At 38.9% G+C, this 14,975-nt stretch overlaps 2 protein-coding genes across 2 annotated transcripts; one reads left to right on the top strand and one right to left on the bottom strand.

Annotated features, from left to right (window-relative positions):
* Positions 1 to 6,037: 6,037 nt before the first annotated feature.
* LOC112166857 (thiosulfate/3-mercaptopyruvate sulfurtransferase 1, mitochondrial) lies at positions 6,038 to 13,054 on the top strand. The gene is made up of 12 exons (XM_024303779.2): positions 6,038 to 6,300; positions 7,165 to 7,350; positions 7,709 to 7,768; positions 7,930 to 7,992; positions 8,699 to 8,823; positions 8,918 to 9,080; positions 9,569 to 9,628; positions 10,124 to 10,182; positions 10,538 to 10,619; positions 11,277 to 11,340; positions 12,061 to 12,128; positions 12,661 to 13,054. Exons 1-12 carry the CDS (start codon positions 6,196 to 6,198, stop codon positions 12,763 to 12,765), a joined length of 1,140 nt encoding a protein of 379 aa, XP_024159547.1. The 5' UTR covers positions 6,038 to 6,195; the 3' UTR covers positions 12,766 to 13,054.
* A 364-nt stretch (positions 13,055 to 13,418) lies between these two features.
* LOC112203340 (transcription factor bHLH52) lies at positions 13,419 to 14,642 on the bottom strand. Its single transcript, XM_024344324.1, has 2 exons — positions 13,986 to 14,642; positions 13,419 to 13,613 (listed from the first exon to the last, which is right to left on the bottom strand). Exons 1-2 carry the CDS (start codon positions 14,640 to 14,642, stop codon positions 13,419 to 13,421), a joined length of 852 nt encoding a protein of 283 aa, XP_024200092.1.
* Positions 14,643 to 14,975: the final 333 nt, after the last annotated feature.

The raw sequence follows: 14,975 nt of genomic DNA, 5'->3' as shown, positions 1-14,975 counted from the left end.
GTTTTCGATGTGGATCAACTGAACATTGGGCCAAAGCATGTATAGCACCCCAGAATGTTGCAAACGCATACAAGACGTATCGTGAAGCAAGGGAAGCAAATTACATGGAACAAGAAGATCAAGATGGCGATCTCGATCTAAGGGTGGAAGACTATAAGGATCAAGACCCAGAAACTGGCGATTTTGATTAAGTCTTTTTATTTTTCAAGAGATGTAGGCAATTGCCATGTTTATTGGATTAGATTTTCTTTGATCAAAGAAACAATGATGTACTCCATTGGCTTATGAATAAAATTTCGAGTTCTTTTCATTATGACTCAATTTTGATTCTGAGCATATTACTTTGTGACTACGATGGCTGGGCCATCAATATTAATTCAAGGACATGGAATAGCCCAAGTTCCACTTGCCAAATGGCACCTTAATTACTGTCACAGAAACTCTCTACGCTCTTAGGGCAAATTGCCCTATGAATAGCCAATGGATTCCATGCGAAAACGCATGTAGAACGGAGATGAGTTCCTTTGCGAATACCTCTAACTATTGCGAACAAAGGCGCATCTTAGAGAAGTTTATGTGTCTCTCTAGTGGACTCTATGTCACTATTCGAGCTATTAAATCCAATAAACTTATGAGAGAAGATCTCTTGGATTTAGACACATATTGGCTTTATCACGACAGGATAGGTCATCCTGGTCATGATATGATGATCCGTCTACTAAAGACTTCACTCGGATATCCATCATTATGAGCAAAACGAAGCAAGAATCTGATGACGCCATAAAAGGCGCCAACCATGAGCATAACGCCACGGTTGTTCCTCCTTGTGGCCATGACGCCATACATGCTAATTTCCATGGCTCCAACGCCATGATGGGAGATGTAGTCACACATTTTGCTTCTAATAGCGCTACAGACGCTTAACCAAAATCCTCATTGGTCGCTTCTAAGGCCTCTCGCTCATTTTGCAAAGCCAGTTCATTGGGGAAATTAGGACTGAGACCGTCCTACGCAAAGGATATGAAAATACTCATTATGTTCTTACATCAAATCCATGGGGATTCTATGAACTGATTCAACCAACTTGCGGACGTTTAAATATCTCATGATGTTGGTTGACACGCAAACACGCTGGTCACGTGTCGTGCCATTGTCCACTTGTAATGCTGCTTATGCTACACTCCTAGCACATATCATATGACAACGGGCTCACTCCCCAAATCATCATATTCAGTCAATTGGATTTGACTATGCTGGAGAGTTTACATCAAAGACTTTCGATGGTTATTGCATTGGGATTGATGTTAGACATCATATTCCCATGTACACCCCAATTGGTCTCGCAGAAACGACTACGATGATAGTCTGGACATTGGTAATGCACACCATTCTCCTTATATCCGCTTGAGGTGATGCAATATCGCATGCAGCTATGCTAATTCGTCTACGACCTACCGCCACTCAATGTACCCCTGCGTTACAGCTAGTGACTGGGTACAACTATTTTGTACTTACGCACATTTGACTGAGCCATTTATGTACCTATTGCGCTGCCACATCGCACTATGATAGGTCCTTACAGACGAATGGGCAACTCAGTTGGATTTGAGACTCCAACAATCATCCGCCACTTAATGCCCTTGCAAGGCGATCTCCTTACCACTAGATTTGCGGATGTCACTTTGATGAAACAGTCTTCCCGTCGTTCGGGGGAGATAAGAACACAGATGTTCAACAGGAACGACAGGAATTGTCGTGGTCTGTCCCCACTATGTCTCATCTTGATCCATATTAAAGTGAAGAGATCACACAAATATGCTGCAAACATGCCTGCAAGGAAGTACGTCCCTACGAGAGGACATAGCGCCACCCTACACGAAGGTAGGCATGGTGCCAATGCCAAAGAGAGTGGCACTCTGGCGTTACAGGCCATGGCCCCAGCTAGGATGCGTGGGAGGCCCGTGAGTTCGAAGGATACTTTGGCACATTTCAATCCTTTGATCATCAAGACTCAAAATCCGTCTTATGAGAATCTTCTGGGTTATGGTTATCGTTGGGGGACGCCTCAACGTCAGAACCTATTCCTGAGAATATAGAGCTCTATGAAACTTACACTAGTGTACATGAGACGTGGGATAGAAACTCCATCATAATTGGTGATGTAGTTGCGTATTTCGTTGCGCATTTCGTTGCGCATGAGTTTGTTGAGTCAGATGATATCGAACCATGCTCCGTTGATGAATGAATGCCAACGTAGAGAGATTTGGCCTAAATGGAAAGATGCGATCCAAGTTAAGATGGATTCTCTAACGAAGAGGAAGGTTTTCGAGCTAGAGATGCTAACACCTCCTGACATAAAACCTATTGACTAATGGGTCTTCGTTAGAAAGCGTGATGAGAAAAAGATATGGTAATCTCGCCTTATGGGGCAAGGCGTCTCACAAAACGCCCTGGAATCGACTACGATGAGACATATTCTCTTGTAATGGATGTCATTGCACTCCACTACCTTGTCAGTTTGGTAGTTTCCAAATAACTGAACATGCAGCTTACAAATGTGGTCACTACGTATCTCTATGGGGATCTAGATACGGAATATACATGAAGGTTCATGGTGAACTTCATTTACCCAAGTCAAGAGGCTCTAGACCACGGAGCGCGTTTACAATAAGATTGAAACGCTCACTAAAGTGACTACTTGATTGGGAAGGGATATGTCCACGCGTTTCTATGACAAGTTTCGGATTCTATCGCGGTTCATGTTGGACATGATCTTCATTAGAAGCCCTTAAAGAGTTAAGGGAAACCACTGAACACTTGAAATCCGAGTTTGAGATGAAGGATTTTGGGAGAACACGATTATGTCTCGGTTTAGAACTTGAGCATCGTGTCGATAGATGCTTAGGCATTTTGACAAGGTCAAGCTTTCAAGCACCCCCATGATCGTCCATAGTCTTGATCCTGAAAAGGATCCCCTTAGTTGAAAGGATGATGACGAAGATGTGCTAGAGGCAGAAGTGCCTTACTTAGTACAATAGGCGCATTATTGTACTTATCCCAATGCACAAGACCGGACATCTCATATGTTGTGAACTTGTTAGCTAGATATAGCTCTACGCCAACACGACGCCATTGGATTGGTGTAAAAGATATCTTTCGATATTTGAGATGTATGATTGATATGAGCTTGCTCTATCCCTACAAAGAGATGATGGATTCAGACCCATCACACACCAGGTACGCCGCCAACACTGGCCTGAGTCCACTACCCCCATCCCAAAAAGACATGTGTTTTGGAAGGTTTTGCTGATGTTGGGTATCTCTCTGACCCACACAAAGGTCATTCCCAATCCGGTCAAGTGTTCACCATGGGAAAAGACCGTGACATCTTGGAGGTCTACAGAATAGACCCTAGTCGCTATATCTTCGAACAATGCAGAGATCATTGCTCTTCACGAAGTGGTTCGTGAATGTATATGGATTGGATCCATAATTAAGCATGTTCGAACAATTGTGGTTTGAAGTCTACCACAGATGAGCCTACGAGCATTTAGGATAATGCTACTTGTTTTGAACAAATGAGGCAAGGCTACATCAAAAGCGATAATACCAAGCATAATCAGCAACAACAGACTCTCCTCGAGATCAAAGTGAACTAGGTTCAATCTGAGGACAGTGAGGCAGACTTGTTTATTAAGTCATTGCCCAAATCCACGTTCGAGAAACATGTGGCAAGAATTGACTTGCGGAAATTATCTGAACTCCCATGATCGTAGTCATCAGGGGGAGGCGCAAACATCAGGGGGAGATGTCTACATGTTCACCTCGAAACGTGAAGGGTGTGTTGTGCTCTTTTTCCCCTTCGACCGAGGTTATTTTTGTCCCACTGGGTTTTTGTTACTCGGCAAGGTTTTTAACCAGGCAACGAGAGAAGCACCGCGTTTGGACAACATAAGGGGGAGTGTTTAAGGATATCTCTATTTGTGTTTAATCCAAACTCTAGGTTACTTGACCTAGTGTTAATAGGGTTCAATTAGAAGAATCTAGAGATTCTCTTTCCTTGTATGATTCTATCTCTATGCATTGTAATCCTCTATATAAAGAGACCCCTATTATCAATGAGAATACACAGCGATTATCTCTCAATTTCTGATTCCCTAAAACAAGGAGAGAATTTTTTTTTTAAGTAAAAAAAAAAAAAAATTTAAGTGAGGGTAAAATGACATTTTAGCATAAAATGGGTGCCACGTCAGCAAATTAACGGATAATTTGGACAGAGCTTGACGGCAGGGACGAATTGGGAGGAAATTGAGAGTTCATGGACTTTTTAGGTGAAATTCGAAGGTCAGAGACTGAAACGATGAAACTCTATAAGTATAGAGAGTAAACAGTAATTAACTCTTTTAAATATCTACGATATTTCCGATATCTCCTTTTTTCGACGGACCGATATATCTAGGGGGTAAATATCTTATCTTTTACCGTTTCTGCGAAATTTCTCCAACATCAACAAAGATCCCTGATATATTAGATATTTGCGATATATCCCTGATAAAGTGAAGAAATATCTGTAAAATTTGAGGTAAAAATAAAAAAAACTCAGTAATTCTCTAAATGAAAATATGTGGGAAGAGAGATCTGCTAAAGGCAAATCTGAGTGAGGAGAAATCCCCTCAAGGTGAATCTAGGTGAGTACAAAATCCCCTCAAGGCGAATCTAAGTGAAAATGTTGATCTACTATAGCAGTAAATCATTGTAGTAGCTTTACAGCTGATTGGTGGGCACAATGTGGATATTCTGCACCAAACATGCAGAAATTTGCAATGCGCATTTTGGCACAAACGGCTTCTTCTTCTGCGTGTGAGAGAAATTGGAATACATTTGCTATTATTCATACCAAGCAAAGGAACTGTTTGGCATATCAGAAGTTGGAAAAGCTTGTATACTGCTACTACAACATGAAGCTGCGGCTGCGAGATAAACAGGCAAAGAATAATGTGGTCAATGAAAACAACTATATAGATCTACTTCATGTTGCAAGCAAGCTGCTTGATAATGGCATTGATCCACTTCATGATTGGATTATGCCTGCACACCTCGATGATGAAGCTGGAAGACCTCTTCCACAAGTTGTAGAAACTGCAACTAATGCTGGAATCAATTAATGTAGAGAGAGTCTTATCTGAAGAAGTTGTTAAAAACCCAGAAGATAATTCAGATAGTGATGATGCGAGGGGTGGTACAGCAACTCCAGATAGTTCTGATGATGGTGGAGAGGGTGGAAGTGGAACATGTGGTGGAGGTGAAAGATATGAATATGGACAATCTTCTGTGGATGGAGGATTCCAATTTACCTGTGAAGGTAATTTTGATCATACCACCCAAGATAAAGACCACGGAGTGAGAACAACTGGTTATGGTGCTCAAGAGAAGACCCGATATGGGAGGAGGACTACAGGTGCAACTGATGATCAAAGTAACCCATCTGATGTTTCTTCAATTGCCTTAAGTTTTGACTCTATCAGTTTAGGCACAGAGTGCAGTGGGATCCAAATGAATCTCATGAAGGTAACAATCAATTTGGTTATGATGCTTATGGATATAATTAATATGGAGAAGTATATGATCAGTCATCCAGTTGGGTTCATCCTTATTATCCTCGTATAAAGGAAACAGTCGGCAGCTCTAAAGAGATCTATAACTATCATGTTCATCACTACAATTCGCACTATATGGGTCATATGTCTTGGTCTGATCATTGCATTTTCATAGACCAACGAGCGGCTTTTCAACCGCCTAGAGTCTCTTTTTGGATGTAGATGAAGTTGATATTCATATATATTTATATGTAGTTCTAAATTTCTAATAAATTGACTTTTTGCAAAAACGACATTTTGTTACCCTGCATTCCCGAAAATTCCGATATCTCTCTTTTTGGATACAAATGAAGATATACCAATATTTAAAACCTTGGCTATGACTTTCTGTAATATCGTCCAAACCGGCCCTTAAATTTTCCGAGGTAACAAAGGTGCTGTCTCCATCCCTTATGCAGCTGGAGATAAAAGCCAAACTACTCGACTCCACAGCAGACGACACAGGATAACCCCTTTTGGCCTTTTTTTCACTCTCACTTTGATCCTCGATAGAGTTCTGAAAAGCCAAAACCCTTTAATTCTATGGTCTTCTGAGTGAATGGCTTCAGCTCTTTTTGCAAGGACTCTTTTGGGTCATCGCCTTTTTCACTCTTCTGCACACTCTCTCTCCCCAAAGCCCCAAATCCTCTCTTCCCTGCTCAATGTAAATCTCTCTTCCCTCTCTTTTTCTGAGTAATCTTCTATTGGGTTTCTGCTTAATCTTCAATTCTGTTTGTAAAGTTTGTTGCTTTTGATGATGTTCTGAATCCATCTCTGTAAAGTTTTTATCTTTTGCTTGTTTGATCGGTTTTTTTTATCTGGGTTTTAGTATCAGTGGATTTGAGATGCAAGGTCTTTGGTTTGGAGCGTTTTGTAGTGGTTCACTAACATTGGTTCTCATTGTTTAATCAGTTAGTGACTTGTAGGATGTAGAGTGTACTACTGTGAAGGTGTTTAGTGTAGTTGTTCTGCACATGCACTCAGTTCCTGACTATGTTTATTGACCCCTAAACTTGGTTTTCTTGTTCGTATCCTAGATTCTTGTTTGATTATCGTTGTGACTTAAAAGTATTTGAGTTGGTTAACTATGCAAATGCATAGTTCTGTGCTGTGAGTTATTGGCTGTCCGTTAATTTGAAAATCATATAGTGCTAGGAGATTGGTTGGTTTAGTTGTCTCTGTCTTATTTACAAGATTATCATCGACAGTCCTGTATGTCTTGGGATCAAAGGCTGCATGTAAAGATTGACTATGTGAAATCATTCAAAATCACTACTTATCTTGGGTTGCTCATTCTCTACAACTGAAAGGTCAAGTTTCATTTTTGAAATTTTCTTTTTCCCGGATGATGATCGCGGGGTTGCTTATATTTATCTGGGTTTGCATCTGCTACCCTGTATGGTGAACGTGAAGTAACCAACTTAATAATGACCTTATTGATTTAAGCTAGTGGACGAAGCTTTTCACTGCACATAACCTTATCTGTTGTGGCAAGACCTAATCAAATGTTTTTTTCCCACCAATGCAGAAAAGATCAGATCTCTTGCGAGCTGACTCTTCCTATACAAAATATAGAGTATCTGGTTTAATACCTCGTGCTATGGCTTCATCAGTAGCTGGGGCAAGAGCAGATTTTTCAACATCGGCATCTACAAATGAGCCTGTTGTTTCTGTTGATTGGCTCCATGCTAATCTCAAGGAGCCTGACCTTAAGGTAACTGGCGTTGGCTTGTTTGTACTTTGCTTCTTTCTTTCATCAACCCCCATTTTTCCGCCTCCAGTGTAGTCTGGAAATATTTTGAAGATATTTGCATTTAATGCCTGATGCTCAGTGTAATTTCACCTTCTCTAGTGCAGATTTGTTTTTGTTTTTTTTTTTTCCCCGATCTCGTTGTTGTCATCATAATCACTGTTTCTCTTTTTATTTTTCCGTCTATATTATGCCTATCAAATGATTGTCTTTTGTATCACAATGAAACTCTTTTGACTTGAAACAATTACCCATTTTCCCCCTTATATGCATCCTTTAGTCCTTTAAGCGTTGGTAATCTTTAGTTATTTGTTGAATTTAGGTTGTGGATGCGTCTTGGTACATGCCTGATGAGCAAAGGAATCCGATTCAAGAGTATCAGGTGTTCACTTCGCTTTCTGTTTTCTCCCGTCATATTTTTAAATTCTTATTTTTCTTATTCTCCGCAAATGCTGTTATCTGGTTCTTATTAGTAATTCTCCTTAGTTCCTTCTTCTCATTGATTTCATAATGGATGTAGATCCTGATTCTTTCTGATAACAGGTTGCTCATATTCCTGGTGCCCTTTTCTTTGACGTAGATGGAATATCGGATCGCACAACAAAAGTGAGATGGTTTCTCTTTCTTTTCATTTGCCATTATCCCATCTGACATCTTTTTGTTTCGTATTTGGTTTTCTCTAAACATACATTTACTGGGTTACACTTTTGAATGTATAGCATTAGTAATCCAAGGTTTCTCTTGTCGATTATATGATTAATACATCTGCTTTACGTTGATAAAATAAACCTACCTAATGTGCATGCTTCACAGCTCACTCTGTTTCTCACGTGCACATGCACATGCACATGCACATGCACACATATACTCAGACAAACCAAAGTTAAGAGTACAAGATGCAAAATTCTGCTTTGCCCCGCAAAATTGCATACTTTCTGTACCTTTGGAGATAGGTTTCATGAATTTACACTGGAGCAAAGTGAGTGAATGAGGTTACTCTATTATACTACATTCATCTTAATATCTGGAAAGCTTTCCCCTGATGGTTACAATATAAAATATTCTTATGTTTTCCAGTAATGTGCATTTATGAACTATGTAACCCTAGTCTCGGTATCAGTCATTTCATGTAGTAATACAATCATCTTTATGAAGTGATGAGTATGATTAATATTAATCTGGTGAATAATTCTTGACGTTGGAAGTTCTAGGTCTATGTGTGCCATCATCTGCAGGCATATGTTACTTTGCTATCTATCTTGCAGTCTCCTTTTGTCAACTCTTGATGATCTAGAATTGATGATTTTTTCAGTTACCACATATGTTACCATCTGAGGAAGCCTTTGCTGCTGCTGTTTCTGCTCTTGGCATTGAGAACAAAGACGATCTAGTTGTGTATGATGGGAAAGGGCTTTTTAGTGCAGCTCGTGTGTGGTGGTAAGTTATGTAACTCATCTGAAATGCTGCTAAACAATGTGTTTCCAACCCCATGTGGCATCAACTGATGCTTCAATTCATTGTAAAATAAAAGGATGTTCCGAGTGTTTGGCCATGATAGAGTCTGGGTTTTAGATGGAGGCTTGCCAAGATGGCGTGCATCTGGATATGACGTTGAATCTAGTGCTTCTGGTGATGCGATTTTGAAAGCTAGTGCTGCCAGTGAGGCAATAGAGAAAGTATATAAGGGACAGCCAGTAAGTTCCCATCATTATACCTGATTTTTGACATTTTTTTTTCAAGTATACCTGCCATGGTGCCATAGTTTATCCTACTAATTTGTCTAAATGTTCTCGTTGTCTCTGAATGACTTTTGGAAATGCTTGGTGCTGATTTCTTTCTTTTGTAATAATGCCATGTATGTTGTATTTCCCGGCATCAACACCTTTTCTTGATATGTTGGAAATCCGTAGCTTTGTGCAATTTTTATTGTTTACTGCTAGTGACTGGAGTGTTGGTCTAGAGTTCAAAACTTTATCTGTCTGTTTTAGGGTTGCGGGGTGGCCAGTCTGTTGCTTCTTTTGGAACTTTAACATTCTTTTTGGCAGAAATATATGAGCTACTTAAGTCCACTTAATTGAGTCTACCTGGTCTTCTTTTTGCTATTTAAGTAGTATTACTTTTAATGTTTTGACTTGTAAAGTCGTGTTTTCTGATTTCAGACAAATGCAATTTTGTTCTGCAGGTTGGTCTAACCACATTTCAGACTAAATTTCAGCCACATCTTGTCTGGAATCTTGAGCAGGTTTGTTTTCTCTTATCTTAAATATATGAAGCTGCATGTCTTACATCCACCCTTGTATCAGTGCAAACTAACGCTAGTTTTTCAAGAACTTTTACGGTACCTATAATTTTTTTTTTTTAAAATTTTTTAAAAAAGGTTCCTGTATTTTGTAAAAGTGAATATGACAGTACTGGAAAAACTACAGAGCACCAAAAATTTGTTTAAAACACAAAATTGCTTGTAGCATTGTCCGCATGACATAGAATGTAATCTCTTATGGAATGATGAAGACTGCTAGAGTTGTTGAATTCATTAAAGTTTCATTGACTAGCTGGTCTGCACCTTTTTTTTTTTAATTTTTATTTATTTATTTTTCGTTGTCTAATATCTGGGACTCTGGGGTAGCTCGTCAGTGGTAACCTTCCCCTTAAAACTACTACTGCTCTGTACAAGTTGTGTTTTGTAATTTATTTTTTTGCTAAATCCTAGCTTTATATTTCTTAATAATTTCTCCAGGTTAAAAAAAATGTTGAGGAAAGAACTCACCAGCATATAGATGCCCGATCAAAGGCCAGGTATTCTTTTTACTAATCAACTGCATGTACTCATCTTCTTTGGGATAAAATTGTTGAGTCAGTCTTCAGCATATAACTGTTCAGGGTTAATACCATGAAGCTTGAATAACTTTGAGTATTGGTTTCCTCCATAAATGTGAATCATGACTTATGAGTTGTACTTATACATGCTGGAAATTGTTCAAGCATCAGACAACTGGTTTTGAAATTATCAATCTTGAGTGAGGTGACATAACAGTATGTGTAACTGGTAAAAAGAGTTCTTTTAGCTGAAAATCTGATGTAGAGACTGTATATCCAGAAAGTTTGGTTTTAGCTTAAGAATTTTGAATTTGATGGAGGTTTGTTCTTGTAGATTTGATGGAACTGCATTGGAGCCTCGGAAAGGGATAAGAAGTGGTCACGTACCTGGAAGCAAGTGCATTCCTTTTCCTCAGGTAAGAAGATCTTGCGGTTTTGTTTAGCCTCTTCTAATGGGACCAAATGATGCACCCCTAAGGTTTTTAGTGATTCAGCGAGTGTTCAAGGATAATATTGATGCAGGAAGTTAATGGTTTTACTAATGTTGGTTTTTGTGCCCTCTATCCATTAAGTTTAAGGAAAACATCAGTTGGTGGGCTGTGCTGTACATTTTTCATTTTAACTAGATTTTATTCTTAAGCTTCGTATTTACGGAAAAAAAAAAGTTTTTGATACTTGCTTCTGTATTTGTTTCGTATATTTTATTGAAGCAGAGGATTTGTATCTTTCTTTTTTTAGCAAAAAGAGCATTCCTGAAAATATGGATTTTTAACAGTCAACTATTAGGTATTTCCAGAGCTTGATCCTGGTTATGCAATATCAATGGTTATAAACTGACTTTTTGAAATTTGAGTCTGATTATAGGTATAACCATTCTTTGTAGTATGGGAGGCAGTCTAAATGCTTCATTTTGTTCGTAATCATTCTTTGGATATGTTGGTCAATTTTCCATCCCCTTTCCCTAAAAATCTAGTTCTTGATCTTTATGAAATTCCAACAAAAAACAAGTGTCTGACGTCTGTACAAAAGCTATGCACCATAGGGTGTTGATTAACAAACTTGTTTCTATACAGTTGTTGGATGCTTCAGGGACAGTCTTACCAGCAGACGAGTTGAAAAAAAGATTTGATGAAGAAGGTAAGAACTCTTTTTGTCATTATAATTGTTTGCCGAAGTTTATCCAACTCTTTGATGTTTTATCTACTTCGTTCTAAAAGCCATTGTATTCAAGATGCTTATTAGTGAATTAGTTTCTTTTTCATTACAATGGGGAATTTCTTTGCATTTAGTTCCGAGTGTTCATTCCCATTTTAGAACCTGTTGTTATTTGTTACACCAAAAACATCATTTCAGATGTAGTGACAACACATATTGTGGTCTCTCTCTCTCTGATGAAGCTATCTTAATGCTTTCTGATATGGTGAATGCAACGAATATAGAGGTCCTTGTCATGATGGTAATATGACTTTTCTTCCTCTTTGTGTAGCCTGTGCCACCTTACACCAGGATATAGTCAAGTCAGTCCTGGCTTGCTGTGTCCTTGTTATTCCACACACAAACTCAACTTTGTTCTGCATATTACATTTTCTAGAAGCCTTGAACTGATTATTCTTGCATGCCATTATCATTCTGAGATATTCTGCAGAACTCCTCAAACACTACCGCCCCTCCCCCTACCCCCTTTCCCTCTGCCCCCGGGTGGGTAACTGATTAGCTGTTGCTGTCTCCTTGTTGTTTTGCCATACACAGTCCAGAACTCCTGGACTACTTTTTAAATGTATCATATTTCAATTGGTCACAACTCACAAGGTATCTTCAACATAAATTAGTTAATTGATCTGAAAACACATGCTGCAGGCATCACATTGGACAGCCCTGTTGTTACTTCGTGTGGCACTGGTGTAACTGCTTGCATTCTCGCATTGGTAAAATCTCTCTCTGAAAGTTATGCATATAATTATAGGCACATACATCTGTTCAAATGTTAGTGCGAGGTGATAATAACGAGATAATAATACTATGACGCTATATCTCATTACTGTCGGGATTAAAATTATTAAGAGTCTCTGTTTTCAGTCACTGCCCTGACGATGTTTTAAATTTGATCAAGATTGCCATGTACAGTTATAGTAGTGTGTTTGTTTATATGTGAAGATATAGTGTACTATTTAGTGGGTGGGACTCATGGAACTATGGAAGAGAGGGACAGGATTGTTAACTTGGGATTGGAATGGTTGTGAAAGAGGCTATTTCCGTATACTACTTTTGGCAACTTGGGAACCATGCATTAAAAGAGATGCAGATTGGTGGCCCACTGTTCTAGAATCCATGCTGCTCTAATGCTGAGCATGTTCATGAAATTTTCTTAATTATGTCATTTGCTAATAATTTAAGTAAGAAAATAGAATAAATGGAAATATTATATTCCTCCTTTTTTCATTTGTGTTTCTCTTCCAGGGTCTTCATAAACTTGGTAAGCCTGATGTGGCAGTCTATGATGGGTCTTGGACTGAGTGGGGAGCACATTCGGACACACCCGTCGACACTTCCACTTCTTCGTGATAGTCTTTCTCGAAGCTTATAGGTACGATGAACAGAAATGGGTTTGCCTAGGTTGATTACGATGAAAGAGGTTGTATCTCAGTTAAACATCCTGTTATAAGTAGTGTTTGTGTTTTCATTATTAAACCTCCAGCTCTAGTCCTCACTTTTGTTTCATCTGTAACGATAATTTTATGTGTCTCATAAATCAAAACAGCAGCATGAAGAGGTTAATATTTAAGTTGTAATGTTGATCATGGTTAAATAATAAGCAGGGAAAAAGTGTGATGATAAAGATTTCTGTAGTTCACAGCATCGTCCTCAGCTAGTTATATCCTTTTCCGTTGCTCGACTGCCCATACAGAATCTTCATTCATCATAAATACATGAATATCTTCTATTCTTTGCTACTTTGTCAAAATTTTCATTTTGCAAGGATTGTGTGCCGGGTATCGCAGATGAGTATTATTCTATCTAGTAATGAAACAACTGGTGCATGTTATATAGATCAAGAGTAAGAAATATTATGAGTTTGAATGATTAAAAAAAAAAAAAAAAGGAAGGTTAACCGCATTTACTTCAAACAAAAGAAACATATGCACATGACGTGCTAATAGAAAAATGATAATGAAATAGAATCCTGAAAATCAAGATTTTTACATGCATTTATTCTATCATCCGCTAGGTTTGAGCAGCTGGTTGAGCTTGTGGGAGAGTGAAGGCTTCGATTCAGCATCAAAATGGTTTGCTAATACCTCTACGAACTCCTTTGGGACCAAGCACTTGTGCTCCAAATAGAGCTTCTCTTGAATAGTAGGAGATGCAACGACATGTAGTTCCTTGGTAGGTGTATGATCTGCCTTCATTTCCTGCACGATTGTTAGAAACTTTCAGTACGATACGATTGTTCATCAAAAAAGAAAAAACTTTCAACGATTGGGGTTGCACAAATTAGTAATTACAAAATTAGAAGGGTACTTTTATTCTTCAAAAATTCCGTAGATGAAAGGCAAGAGTTTTTCATATCCACAATGTTGGACAAAGTACGTCACTGATGGAGAGATGCACATTGTTTCTAATAATCGTCCTCATAGGACATGATCCAGTTAATTAGCACCATTAAACTTCCCTATAATCTTGGTAAAAGTTAACAATGAACACTTCATTGGAAATATTACAGAAAATTGAATTTTAGAACTGCAAGCAGAATCTAGGGGAAAAGTAACTGATCAGTAAAATACCTGAAAGGACCCCATGAACTCGAGAATCCCCATCTGAGCCTGCAAGAACTTGACATAGTTGTAAGCGGCAGTGAGCATCTCAGCTGTGTTCATCTTGCTTCCTCCAGGAACAAGCTTCCCTAGCTCTTGAGTCTTCTCTGTGATTTTCCTCCTCCTATCTCTTGCCGCGATACTCTGCGGCGATACACTTCTTTCTTCCACTTTCTTCCCCACATTTTCAACACTAGTTTTTCTGGTATTGCCATCAACAACCTCCGGATGCTGAAAGTTGAGCACCGGAGTAGTAAAGGCCCCGGAAAAAAACTCGGGCCTAGGACATGGATTTGGAGCAAACCCATTAGAGAAAGTGGGTGTAAGATCCCGGCAATAGTACTCTTTTGAGCACTTTTGGCGTTTCGGTTGGGGGTAAGGTTCGAAATCTTGTACTGGAAACATGTCAGGTTTGAGAGAAAAAGGTGGAAGCAGATGATCAAAGTCAGGATTTTCGAGGTTAAGAAGATTACAGGGGTCATACCAGGGATCGAGAAAGTTATGGGGATTGGAATAGTCTGAATTAACACATTGAAGGAAGTCTCCTACTAGCTCTGCTTCTAGATTCTGCTGGATACAAGTCATGTCTGAGTCAAAAAACTGAGGTACTTCCCAGTTCAAGGCCATTGTATGGCATGTATATATGTATACTTGAAACCTGAAACAAAGATAAAACTTAGAAATGAAGCTTTTATGAGCTTAAAAAGTAAGAAGTAACTAGATTCTCGAAGAGGAAGTAACAAAGTAAGCTAGAGATCAATGTCAGAGAGATATAGAGAGAGAAGTACCTGATATAATAATAACTGTCGAAGGACTAGTGAGAGGAGTAGTTAGAGAAAGACATGAGCAGACCAAAATAAGACTTGGTTAACTTGCAACTGCAAAAGTATAGCTTGACTTGCGGGAGTGAGAGAGAGAAAGAGAGAGGGGTTTGTGGGTTGAGAAAAATGGGGGGTTTGT

This window comes from Rosa chinensis, chromosome 5, assembly GCF_002994745.2.
Source record: "Rosa chinensis cultivar Old Blush chromosome 5, RchiOBHm-V2, whole genome shotgun sequence".
Taxonomy (NCBI): domain Eukaryota; kingdom Viridiplantae; phylum Streptophyta; class Magnoliopsida; order Rosales; family Rosaceae; genus Rosa; species Rosa chinensis.
The sequence above is the reverse complement of the archived record's forward strand: the minus strand, read 5'-3'. Positions and strand labels throughout refer to the sequence as shown.